This window comes from Chlorocebus sabaeus, chromosome 20 (genome assembly GCF_047675955.1).
Source record: "Chlorocebus sabaeus isolate Y175 chromosome 20, mChlSab1.0.hap1, whole genome shotgun sequence".
Lineage (NCBI taxonomy): Eukaryota > Metazoa > Chordata > Mammalia > Primates > Cercopithecidae > Chlorocebus > Chlorocebus sabaeus.
The window spans coordinates 2,115,704-2,127,468 of record NC_132923.1 but is presented as its reverse complement, the minus strand read 5'-3'; the positions used below and the strand labels follow the sequence as shown (position 1 = coordinate 2,127,468).

At 52.9% G+C, this 11,765-nt stretch overlaps 2 protein-coding genes across 7 annotated transcripts; one reads left to right on the top strand and one right to left on the bottom strand.

The window, feature by feature from the left end:
• Positions 1-282: 282 nt before the first annotated feature.
• PPOX (protoporphyrinogen oxidase) lies at positions 283-4,930 on the top strand. 5 transcript variants are annotated; one of them, XM_007976420.3, is made up of 13 exons: positions 283-390; positions 558-652; positions 820-954; positions 1,093-1,208; positions 1,707-1,839; positions 2,148-2,292; positions 2,711-2,901; positions 3,378-3,438; positions 3,624-3,742; positions 4,122-4,232; positions 4,332-4,481; positions 4,619-4,661; positions 4,746-4,930. In XM_007976420.3, the coding sequence occupies exons 2-13, from the start codon at positions 566-568 to the stop codon at positions 4,886-4,888; spliced, it is 1,434 nt and encodes a 477-aa protein (XP_007974611.1). In that variant the 5' UTR covers positions 283-390; positions 558-565; the 3' UTR covers positions 4,889-4,930. The 5 variants fall into 5 exon arrangements, with proteins under 5 accessions (XP_007974611.1, XP_037853593.1, XP_007974613.1 ...); XM_037997665.2 differs by having other exon boundaries at positions 2,129-2,292; XM_073008203.1 differs by having other exon boundaries at positions 389-464.
• A 91-nt stretch (positions 4,931-5,021) lies between these two features.
• On the bottom strand, positions 5,022-11,552 carry B4GALT3 (beta-1,4-galactosyltransferase 3). Of its 2 annotated transcripts, XM_007976424.3 has the most exons (8): positions 11,451-11,552; positions 10,465-10,610; positions 9,832-10,098; positions 9,005-9,240; positions 7,889-8,079; positions 7,635-7,757; positions 5,938-6,042; positions 5,022-5,800 (listed from the first exon to the last, which is right to left on the bottom strand). In XM_007976424.3, exons 3-8 carry the CDS (start codon positions 10,082-10,084, stop codon positions 5,527-5,529), a joined length of 1,182 nt encoding a protein of 393 aa, XP_007974615.1. In that variant the 5' UTR covers positions 10,085-10,098; positions 10,465-10,610; positions 11,451-11,552; the 3' UTR covers positions 5,022-5,526. The 2 variants fall into 2 exon arrangements, with proteins under 2 accessions (XP_007974615.1, XP_072864305.1); XM_073008204.1 differs by having other exon boundaries at positions 9,832-10,610.
• Positions 11,553-11,765: the final 213 nt, after the last annotated feature.

The window sequence follows — 11,765 nt, the reverse complement described above, 5'->3', positions numbered from 1 at the left end:
CGCGGTTAACCTCAATCTCTTACAGCTGCCGTCGCTCCGCCTCTGCCAGTTCAATGTTTTCATTGGTGAACGTGATCCGGGACCTTCCAGGGCCTGCCAATCCAGATGTAGGAGAAATATGGTCAGGCGCGTGCCGCGAGAACAGAGTGGACGGAGAGTAGCAGAGACCGAAAAGGCTGGGGGTGGGAATAGCGGATTTGAAGCACTTTTTGGCCTACCCAGGCGTGGCAGACAGAGCACCTCAGAACTCAGGCGTACTGCCCGCTGCCCCGAGCCCTGCGAGGGCCGATAGCGAGGGTGTGGCCCTTATCTGCACCCAGCGGAGCGCCGGCGGGGTACGGTCTTAGGACCTCTACCTCCTTCTGCCTCATTTTTTCTCCTCTCTTGTGGGTGAGTCCTGGCCCTGGACGGGGACCTCACTGTTCCACCAGCCCATCTGTGCACACTTAGTTTCCCTTAAAGCAGTGAGTGACCGGGGATAGAACGCAAAACCGGCGGAGCTTCTGGAGCGCAGGGTGTCCCCGGTCTGCCTGTCCATATCGCCCCCTTTCCCCCAGGTTTCCCCATGGGCCGGACCGTGGTCGTGTTGGGCGGAGGCGTCAGCGGCTTGTCCGCCAGTTACCACCTGAGCCGGGCCCCGTGTCCCCCTAAGGTGAGTGCTCCACCTGTGCCAGAGGGAGCTTCATTTAATGCTCTTTTCCCATTTCCATCAAAAGTTAGATGGATCTTGGCCCTCTGAATGTGCCTCTTCCCCTCCCCTCCTGACCTATCCCCGGCGGCTACAGGCGGTGCTGCAGTGTCGCTCCCTCTTGTCGCCAGGTGGTCCTGGTGGAGGGCAGTGAGCGTCTGGGAGGCTGGATTCGCTCTGTTCGAGGCCCGAATGGTGCTATCTTTGAGCTTGGACCTCGGGGAATTAGGCCAGCGGGAGCCCTAGGGGCCCGGACCTTGCTCCTGGTGAGAGGCTTGTGGGATGTCTAGGAGAGAGGTTGTGGAGGGGGCTTCCATTGGGGAATAGAGTTTAGAGGGGGAAGTATGTTTGCTGGGTCAGACCTTCCCTTAGTTTCTCCTCTTCTGAGGGCCTGTGGAGAGCAGGTTTCTGAGCTTGGCTTGGATTCAGAAGTGCTGCCTGTCCGGGGAGACCACCCAGCTGCCCAGAACAGGTTCCTCTACGTGGGCGGTGCCCTGCATGCCCTGCCCACTGGCCTCAGGTAACACCAGCACCTCCGCTGCTTTTACTGTGCCCTCATCCTCATATGCCTTCCATTTCTTTCTCTTTTTTTTTTTTTTTTTTTTTTTGAGACGGAGTATCGCTGTCGCCCAGGATGGAGTGCAATGGTGCGATCTTGGCTCACTGCAACCTCCGCCTTTCGGGCTCAAGCGATTCTCCTGCTTCAGCCTCCCGAGTAGCTGGAACTACAGGTGCCCACCACCACGTCCGGCTATTTTTTGTATTTTTAGTAGAGATGGGGTTTCACCATATTGGCCAGGCTGGTCTCGAACTCCTGACCTTGTGATCCGCCTGCCTCGGCCTCCCAAAGTGCTGGGATTACAGACGTGAGCCACCGTGCCTGACCTGCCTTCCATTTCTTCATCTCCCTGTCAGCCTTCCCAGCAAAAGGAAGCCAAATGAGTGGAAATGACCCCAGCGTCTGAAGCTGGGGAGGTATGTCAGGAGCTTCCCCCTCACTAAGTCTTTCTCCATGCAGGGGGCTACTCCGGCCTTCACCCCCCTTCTCCAAACCTCTGTTTTGGGCTGGGCTGAGGGAACTGACCAAGCCCCGGGGCAAAGAGCCTGATGAGACCGTGCACAGTTTTGCCCAGCGGCGCCTTGGACCTGAGGTGACACTTGCCCAGAGGCCCCAAACCTCTTCCCTCCTAAACCAGCTGCAGAGCTCCCTGTTCAAATCTACCACGTAGGGGCTCTTCTGTATCATTTGGAGATGCCCTCTTCTCTTCATACCCCACCCCCTCATAATTCCCAAAACTCATTATTGGGAGGGAAGGCCTTCACTTCCATCCTTCTGTCATAGTGGGAATGTCTCCCATACCAAACCCTATCCCACCCCCATTCCCTACCTAATACGGGCTGTGGAAATCAGTCAGTGTAGATTATTCTTTGGCTCCTTAGTCCCAGTCTCACCCTTAAGGTGGCGTCTCTAGCCATGGACAGTCTCTGCCGTGGAGTGTTTGCAGGCAACAGCCGTGAGCTCAGCATCAGGTCCTGTTTTCCCAGTCTCTTCCAAGCTGAGCAAACCCATCGTTCCGTATTACTGGGCCTGCTGCTGGGGGCAGGTGAGGGGGGATTGATTCAAAGGGTGAAGATATTAAGGACTGCCAAAGTGAGGGAGTGGGGACAAAGGGTGCTATTCAATGATTCTTTTTTTCTTTTTTGAGACAGAGTCTTGCTCTGCCACCTAGGCTGGAGTGCAGTGGTGCAATCTCAGATTGGCTCATTGCAACCTCTGTCTCCCAGGCTCAAGCAATTCTCCTGCCTCAGCCTCTTAAGTAGCTGGGATTACAAACATGTGCCACCACTCCCAGCTAATCTTTGTATTTTTTTTGGTAGAGACGAAGTTTCACTATGTTGGCCAGGCTGGTCTCAAACTCCTGACCTCAAGTGATCCACCCGCCTCCGCCTCCTAAAGTGCTGGGATTACAAGTGTGAGCCACTGCATCCAGCCTCAATGATTCTTCTTTGCTTCCTCTGCAGGGCGGACCCCACAGCCAGACTCAGCACTCATTCGCCAGGCCTTGGCTGAGCGCTGGAGCCAGTGGTCACTTCGTGGAGGTCTAGAGATGCTGCCTCAGGCCCTTGAAACCCACCTAACTAGTAGGGGGGTCAGTGTTCTCAGAGGTCAGCCAGTCTGTGGTCTCAGCCTCCAGGCAGAAGGGCGCTGGAAGGTAGGGGAACCCCTGGAGTGTAATGAACCTGTTAGTGTGTCCATCTTTATCCAAGTGGTTTAACTAGGCCAGGGCCAATAGGACTGGAGTTCCTCGTTGTTTTCCTGCCTTAGAAGCTAGTTAGACATGGGCTACCCCATAATCCTAGGCCCTATTTGTGAACCTTCCTCAAAGAGCCTATGCAAGTCTGTGAATAGAAGTAGTACTTATAAGTGGCTTAGAGATAGGGGAAAGAACCCAGCTTCGCTGAATATTTCAGAACAGCCACACTGGCCTGTCTCGTCCACTTCCTGGAGTACACAGAGAAATGATTTTTTTTGTGAAGTCTACACAGTCACCCATTCTCTTCATCCTGGGTCAGTACAGTCTCCCCGGCCACATGGGTGCCTGGGAAACTGAGACTGAAGCACCAGAAGTCTCTTTTCACTAATCAGATTCTCATTTTCTGGGTCTTTCAAATGTTTTCATGCTCTTAGGTATCTCTAAGGGACAGCAGTCTGGAGGCTGACCACGTTATTAGTGCCATTCCAGCTTCAGGTAATGGGATGGCCACCTTCCCCTTCCCCAAACCCTACCAGTGAGAGGCAAAAGCTGTACCTTCCTGGGTCAGCAGGACCACACCATGCCCCTGAACTGGTCATCTCTATGGGAGTCTAATCCCAAAGAGGACTGACAACTGTAATGGGAATGCCTCCTGAGTCAAGCCTCTGCCTGATCTCTAGTGCTTAGCGAGCTGCTCCCTGCTGAGGCTGCACCTCTGGCCCGTGCCCTGAGTGCCATCACTGCGGTGTCTGTAGCTGTGGTGAATCTGCAGTACCAAGGAGCCCATCTGCCTGTCCAGGTATGATAAAGGGATGGAGAGGCCGGGCATGGTGGCTCACACTTGTAATCCCAGCATTTTGGGAGGCCAAGGTGGGTGGATAAGGAGGTCAGGAGTTCGAGACCAGCCTAGCCAACATGGTGAAACTCCATCTCTATGAAAAATACAAAAATTAGCCAGGTGTGGTGGCTCATGCCTGTAATCCCAGCTACTTGGGAGGCTGAGGCAGGAGAATCGCTTGAACCCAGGAGGTGGAGGTTACAGTGAGCTGAGATCTCGCCATTACACTCCAGCCTGGGTGACAGAGCGGGACTCTGTCCCTCGTCAAAAAGAAAAGGGAAGGAGAAACAGGCTTAACTAGAGCCCTTTCCTTCTGACGCATGAATGTCCTTCTCTCCAGGGATTTGGACACTTGGTGCCATCTTCAGAAGATCCAGGCGTCCTGGGAATCGTGTATGACTCAGTTGCTTTCCCTGAGCAGGATGGGAGCCCCCCTGGCCTCAGAGTGACTGTGAGAGGAGGAAACTTTGCCTAGTGGCATTTCCAGAGGGCTCCTCTGTGCTCCAGTGTAGGCAAGGCCAGACTGATCAGTGCTATATTCCCTCCCTAGGTGATGCTGGGAGGTTCCTGGTTACAGACACTGGAGGCGAGTGGCTGTGTCTTATCTCAGGAGCTGTTTCAACAGCGGGCCCAGGAAGCAGCTGCCACACAATTAGGACTGAAGGAGCTGCCGAGTCACTGCTTGGTCCATCTACACAAGGTAAGTTGGGATAAACTTCCCTCAGCTCTCCACTGAAGGCCTTGAAGACAGGGACTGGAACATTTGTCACTGTATGTCAGCCAAGGCCTAGGACATCAATAATAAACTTTTCCCTGCATCCTCTCCTCTTTTCTCAGAACTGCATCCCCCAGTATACACTAGGTCACTGGCAAAAACTAGGTAAGTTGGGAAAACAGCTGGGCTGAGGAGGGCCAAGAGCATCAGACCTCCAGCTATAACATTCCTTTCATCCTTTCCTTCTAGAGTCAGCTAGGCAATTCCTGGCTGCTCACAGGTTGCCCTTGACTCTGGCTGGAGCCTCCTATGAGGGGGTTGCTGTTAATGACTGTATAGAGAGTGGGCGCCAGGCAGCAGTCAGTGTCCTGGGCACAGAACCTAACAGCTGATCCCCACCTGCCACTCATGAAAATAAAAATTGCTGGAGCTTGGTTTGGTCTGGCTGTTCTATCACCTATAGGCATCAGAATGCGGGGGAGCAAAGAGGCAAAGTGTGCCTGGGATGCAGAAAGTAAGAGCAGATGCAAGACAAAGTCCTTTATTAGAAAATATATCAAAATCCCAGCCCTCTGAGCCAGGACCAGAAGGGGGAGCTATTCCAGCATGGGCAGAAAATGCCTGGGGAGGGGCTTCCTTCACCAAACAACTTCCCGGGAACCATAAATAGAATAAATATTCACAGAGGTCCCAGGAGAAGCCAGATCACTCTTCTCTCTATGGAAGAGGAAGGGGCTTGGGGTCCAGCCCTGCTCCTACCCTAGCGGCAGGGACTCCCAGGAATCGTCACATAAAATCATGACATCAAGGATTCACAGTCATAACCCCTACAGGAGACCCTAGAGAGAGGGACCCCTCAGGTCTATGGGAGCCCAGCTCCAGTCCAGCAGTGAGGAGAGGTCCCTTCCCCCTAGCACGGCACCAGAGTTCAGTTCCCCCGCATCCCTCTGAGAACAGTGAGGAGCTGAGGGTGGGGAGAATACAACCCCATGAATTCGGTTTCATGATTAAGGTAGGCAGGAAGGAGGAGTCAGTGTGAACCTCGGAGGGCTGTGTGGTTGGCAGTAGGTGGAGGCCCAGGCCTGGATGGGGGCCGGCGTTGCAGCATCTCTTGACGGAAGGCTTGGGAGGAACCAGGTGGGTAACGGGGCCCAGAAGGAGCCCGAGGACCCCGAGGGTCAGTCCCAATGTCTGCTGTGATGTTGGTATAAAGAGGCCCCAGCTCTCGAGCCAGCAACTGGTATGTCAGTGAGTTCATCCCATCTTGCGTCCAGGAATTCTGGGTACGGACCAGGAGGTCAAATCTGAGGGTTAGAGGTTGGAGACTAAGACCCAGAAAAGAACAGCCAGAAATCTAGGGACCTTTAGGAGTTTCCTGGCTAGGGGTACAGAACCCTAAGGATTCAGTAACAATTCCCAGGCAGTCCTTCCTTCTTCCTACCTGTGGGGATTTTCCTCGTTGCCCTTATCTCCTCGGTGCTTCACCATCTTATAGTGTCCTACAGATGTGGGGGGCCGAGAGATCTTCATCCCAGCCAGGCGCACCCTATGGGAAAAGTGAGGGGATCATGGGGGATCCAGAGTAGAGGAAAGCAAGGAAGGGATTAAATGTTTCTGTACACAAAAAAACAACTATTACTCAGTAGGCAAAAAAAAAAAAAAAAAAAAAAACCCCAAAGTCAAACAGAAAGAAGAAAATGGCTGAAGAGAATATAAAAGCCGGATGTATCCAAATCCTCAGGGCCCAGTGCCAGTCTCCCTAGGGCCTTCAAACAGTTGGCAAAGGTAGGTTTGTACCTACTCCCTTGGCTTCCTAAAGGGCTCCTAGGAGCTGCCCTTGCAGTCTAGGAAGGACGCCGAGAGAGGCCGTTCTGTTAAAAGGATAAGAAAAGCCTGGGAGTTGCAGACTCAAGCTCAGCAATTCTTAAAATAGTGACTGAGCTACCCCAGCTTCTCTCCCACATCCCCCATGTTAAGAAAAAGGTAGGCCAGGTGCAGTGGCTCACACCTGCAATCCTAGCACTTTTGGATGCTGAGGCAGAAGGATCACTTTAGGCCAGGAGTTCAAGACCAGCCTGGGAAAATAACAAGACCTTGTCTTTAGGGGGGGAAAAAAAAACAACGAAAGAAAGAAAAAAAAGGATAGAGCCAGGTAATCAGGACCTTGAAAGAAACAAACTTCAAGGCCGCGCGCGGTGGCTCAAGCCTGTAATCCCAGCACTTTGGGAGGCCGAGACGGGCGGATCACGAGGTCGGGAGATCGAGACCATCCTGGTTAACACTGTGAAACCCCATCTCTACTAAAAAAAATACAAAAAAAACTAGCCGGGCGAGGTGGCGGGCGCCTGTAGTCCCAGCTACTCGGGAGGCTGAGGCAGGAGAATGGCGTAAACCCGGGAGGCGGAGCTTGCAGTGAGCTGAGATCCGGCCACTGCACTCTAGCCTGGACGACAGAGCGAGACTCCGTGTCAAAAAAAAAAAAAAAAAGAAACAAACTTCACATCTGACACACAGAAGCATGGAGTGCAGATGGCCTGGGAAGGAACTAGAAGCATACTTATGTATATTTACAATTCACTGGGTATTTCACACACATACAGAGGATGAAAATTCAGAGATGTCATCACAAAGGACACAGGGGGAATGGAGGCAATTGGTCCTGCATACCAAGCCCTAATATTCATACCACAGACATGAAATTGGGTCAGCTGAGGCTGAAGGTCAGAATGTTTCACATGCTAAAAATGAGCTGGCCCTGTGCCAGTGGCACAGGCCTCTTACAAAGTGATTCTGGGAACATAGAGCAGAGCCCCTCTGTCTTAACCCTATAGGAAGTGGTCTGGCTGGAACCCTAGCAGAAGGCAAGACTAAACTGTCTCTGGGCCCCTTTCCAGTTCTGGAATCCAGCGATACTATTTCCTATTGATCTTATGTCCTCTCCCAAGAACAAACTAACCAGGAGACTGAAGGAACAAACTAACCAGAAGATACAATGGGCAGCAGCATGCAAGCCTGCTCTGGGTATCCTAAAAAGACTAAGGGAAAGGAATGGGTTCAGTGCAGGACCAGGGAGCTAAAGGTTAGTGTTGAAGGGATCCAGACTGGGGTCAGGAGGGAAGAAGTGGCAGGAAGTCTGACCTGGTAGCAATGTCATCATCCTCACCACCCCAGCCCCAGTATTCATTGGGGAAGCCATTCATCTTCAGGTACTGGTCAGGAGTAAGCGCCGAGACTCCTCCGAAGTACTGGGGGTATGGGAGGCTAGGGAGAGAAAGATCCTTGCATGCCCCAAGTCTTCTGGGGAGCCATCCCCAACCACAATCCCCTTGACTCTCCTCCTTCCACAGGATGGTAGGCTTCCCTGTTTCTAAGTACCCTTCCATGCTCTCTACCTGTATCCAAACTTGTTCATAGCAACAGCAACATGGCGGGGTCCCCGGGGGTCACACACATACAGATTGTGGTCATTTTCTGGCAAGAGGTCCACATCATGCAAGAACAGGCAGTCCCACTCTTCATCACGCAGGGCCTCTCGCACGCCAACATTGAGCAGTTTTGCCCTGTTAAATGTTCCATTTCCAGCCTGGAAGAGAATGGAGGGGGACCAGACTATGTCTGTAGTGGCATAAAGAAGACGGGGCTAAAGAATAAAAGTGAAGGCCAGGCACAGTGGCTCATGCCTGTAATCCCAGCACTTTGGGAGGCCAAGGTAGGCAGATCACAAGGTCAGGAGATTGAGACCACCCTGGCTAACACGGTGAAACCCCATCTCCACTAAAAATACAAAAAATTAGCTGGGCGTGATGGTGCACGCTGTAGTCCCAGCTACTTGGGAGGCTGAGGCAGGAGAATGGTGTAAAACCCGGGAGGCGGAGCCTGCAGTGAGCTGAGATCGCACCACTGCACTCCAGCCTGCGCAACAGAGTAAGATCTCAAAAAAAAAAAAAAAAGAATAAAAGTGAAAAGAGGGAAATCAAAGTGGGGTGGAGGGCAAGGAGAATGAAAAAGAAAGACTATCTTTTTCATTTTTCCACTTAGTCATTTGACAAATCTTGCTTGTGTATTGATATGGGCCTGATACTTAGATGCTGCTGTCTAACATTTAATCCTGACAATCGGCAACCAACAATGGTGTGGTGTGGAACAGGTGGTATATTAGTTATCTTTTGCTCTTTTCTCATGTTAGATGTTTAAGTATCTTGCTCAGAGTCATACATGTTAACAAGTGACGGAACTAGAATTTTAGCCCTATCGTGTCCAATTCCAACTCTGCACAAGCCATTCAATAAAAAATCACAGAAGAGTATAGGACAGTGGGAATAACCTAAGCAGATTAAGGGGAAGTATGGGACTAACAAATTTGGAAGAACAGTGCCAGGTGCTTCTCCACACTCTAACAGTCTGGCCCTCTTAAAATTATTCTAGGGACCCATTAGATGAAAGTGGAGTGGCATGTGCTTGAGGCTTCCTTAGAAGAAAGAAAGTCAAAAAGGTGGAGATTGGGGTACCTGGTGGATGACATAGATGCCATAAGCAAGCTGCTGGCGCTGCAAGAAGGGGTGCAGGTGGTAGAGCAACAGGCGCAGGTGGTGCTCCCGGGCACGATGAGGCACAATGATGGCTGTTCGGGAGCGGGGCTCACAACCTGCAGGGCGGTACCGGCCCCCTGGTTCTACCCGGGGATTCCGCTCCACAATCTCTGCCAGTGATGGCACTGGGCTAAAGGACACCGACACAGGACCCACTGTTGGGAAGGAATGGCAAGTAGAGGGATCAGAGAGGCAAAGAGAAAAGAATCAAACTAGGGTCTGGGAATACCTCTGGCACTGGCAGTCTGGTTCTGGGGCTTAGTTCTCAGGGCTCACTCAGAAATCTCACATGCCTTGGATTCCCCATCACTGGGACAGCTCTACAAAGGCTGGAAGGTGCAGGATCCTTACCTAGCCTTCTCTTCTTCTTTTAGGGTTGCACAACTCTCCTGTCTCACAGAGTTGAAAGCTATAGTTGAAGGCTGGAGAGAACAGGACTTGCAACTAATTAAACCAGGGCTCATCTACAAGGAAAACAATTCCTAGCCTGGGGCAGGAAGAGCCCATAAAGGGGCAAGCAGTAGAAAGTGAAAACCCAATAGTCTAGTCTAAACTCCAAATTCAGAGTCCACTCTATCTCAACCTCAGCCCTCTATCTCAACCTCAGCCTACCTGCAGAGTCCATGATCCTCTAAGTTCCACTTCTGCCACTCCATACCTCCCTATCCCGATGCCTCCCTATCCGCAAGCCTCCCTGTCCCCGCACCTTGTCCTTCATTTCACCACCCCCTTCCTCCTGCACTTACCTAAGAGAGGAGATCGTTCTGGACAGTAGGGCAGACCTTGAGGAGCTGGAGGACCCCCTGGGGCCCCAGGCAGGTGACTGAGGTTACTGTAGACATCACGAGGGTGAGAATAGTCAAATGTCGGCCCCTGATCTCGGCCAAATAGGGCACTGAGACTTCGGAAGCCCCCCAGTGACAGGTACATCATGACAGCCAGCTGGGAGCCCACAAGCAGGGCCAGCGTGCAAGGCCGCTCCAGCAGCCTCCGCAACATCCTGGGGGTGAGATCTAGGGAGGGAGAGGGGAATTCTGGGGCTAGGCAGGAAGAGAGCAAGCCAGCAGAGAGGTCAGTAGATAGGGTTGAAGGTGGTGCCAGGAGTAAAGAGGAAAAAGAGGCAGAGAACAAAGTCACAGAAGGGAGCACACAGGTGCACAGTCACCCAAGGAAACAAAATAGAATGTAACCACCAGTAATCCTACCACCTGTCACTTCAGCCCAAGTTTCACTCTCCTCTACCTCCCCCGAAACCACTCCCACCATCTACTGTCAGTCCTCACCCCCAAAAATGTTTACATCATTCAAATCTCATGTTCATTTCAGAAGGGTCTCTAGAGACCCCTCTTCCAATTTTAGAGGGGAAGAGATAGACTCACGTAGGTTCAAGCTGTCTTCTTACGGATCATGGGGGCTCCAGGGGGTCCCGGGGGGACAGAGATGTGAGGCATTATCTAAAATTGGAAATGTCACAGAGCGCAGAGAATGGCTCCATCCAGCACTCCAGCGGCGAATCTGGGACCAGCTGGAACAGAAGTGGTAAAGGATAACTACCTACCTGCACCACCAGAGATCAGGATCAGGGTGAAGCTGGTTTCCCAGCAGGGGAAGTGAAGGAAAGTGGTTGGAAAGGAAGAGGAGGAGCAGGAGATGGTAGGTCCCTCTCCTCTCTCCCGTGCTACCCTGGAGTGCTAAGTGTCAGATTCATACTTAACCACCCTCGTACCCCTACCCCAACAGGACAGACTGGGGAGTGGGGACAGGGCAGCTAATGGAAACATTGTTTTCCCCCAGGCCAAGAACCTGTTCAAGTGGCAACAGAGTCATGACAGGACCGTGGAGTGGCCTAAGGAGTACTCAGGGCGAAATAGGAAACAGGCTCCTTCTGTTCTTCATGTGCCTAGGTGCGAACTCCTCAGGTGCAGGGACCGTGACCACCTGGGGGCTGTAAGCGAACAGCCCCGAAGCTCGGCGGAGAGTACGGTGGGGGTGGCGTCCTCCACCTTTTCTACCTTTCCCCTGTTCTAGCGGGGATGGGGAGAAGGGTTACAGCTGAAGAGAAGGGGTGAGGGAGAGCAGGGGCAGAGACAGTCAGGGGTGGCTGGAAGGGCTCACCTGAAGGGGCGTGGTCCGCGCTGTGCAGGGGGTTAAAACCCAGCCCTTTCGGAGCACGCCCATCTTATCCCAGTCTCTTGCTTTTGCCCTACCTTGCAACGTGAGCCCTCCCGGCCCCCGTCCATACTTCCACCTAGGACCCCGTCCCTGCTCAGGCTCGTCTCCAGGCGTTACCCAAAGCTTCTCACTCTCTCGAATGCCTAAACCTTTATCCCAGGCCTCCCCGCCCACACGTCCCCAGCGAACATACCTGGTCTTTTGCTGCCTGTCGTCACCGCCACCCCAACAGCCGGGCAGGCATCGCTGTCGCCATCTTGGAAGCGGGCGCTGCGGGGGCGGGGCCTCGCGTCACGGGGCGGGGCCTCGGGGCTGAGCCACCCGGGCTGACTAGGCACCCGGTCCGAGACACCGTGTGGTCGGGGGCTTGTGCGGGAGCTGCGCCCAAGCCTACCCGCCTCGAACGCGTTGCAGGCGACGCTTTGGGAAGCAGGTGCGAGGGCTCAACTACACTACGCAGACTGCTAGTGGGATTTCATTTCCTGCCCCTCAGATTTGTAAAAGCAGA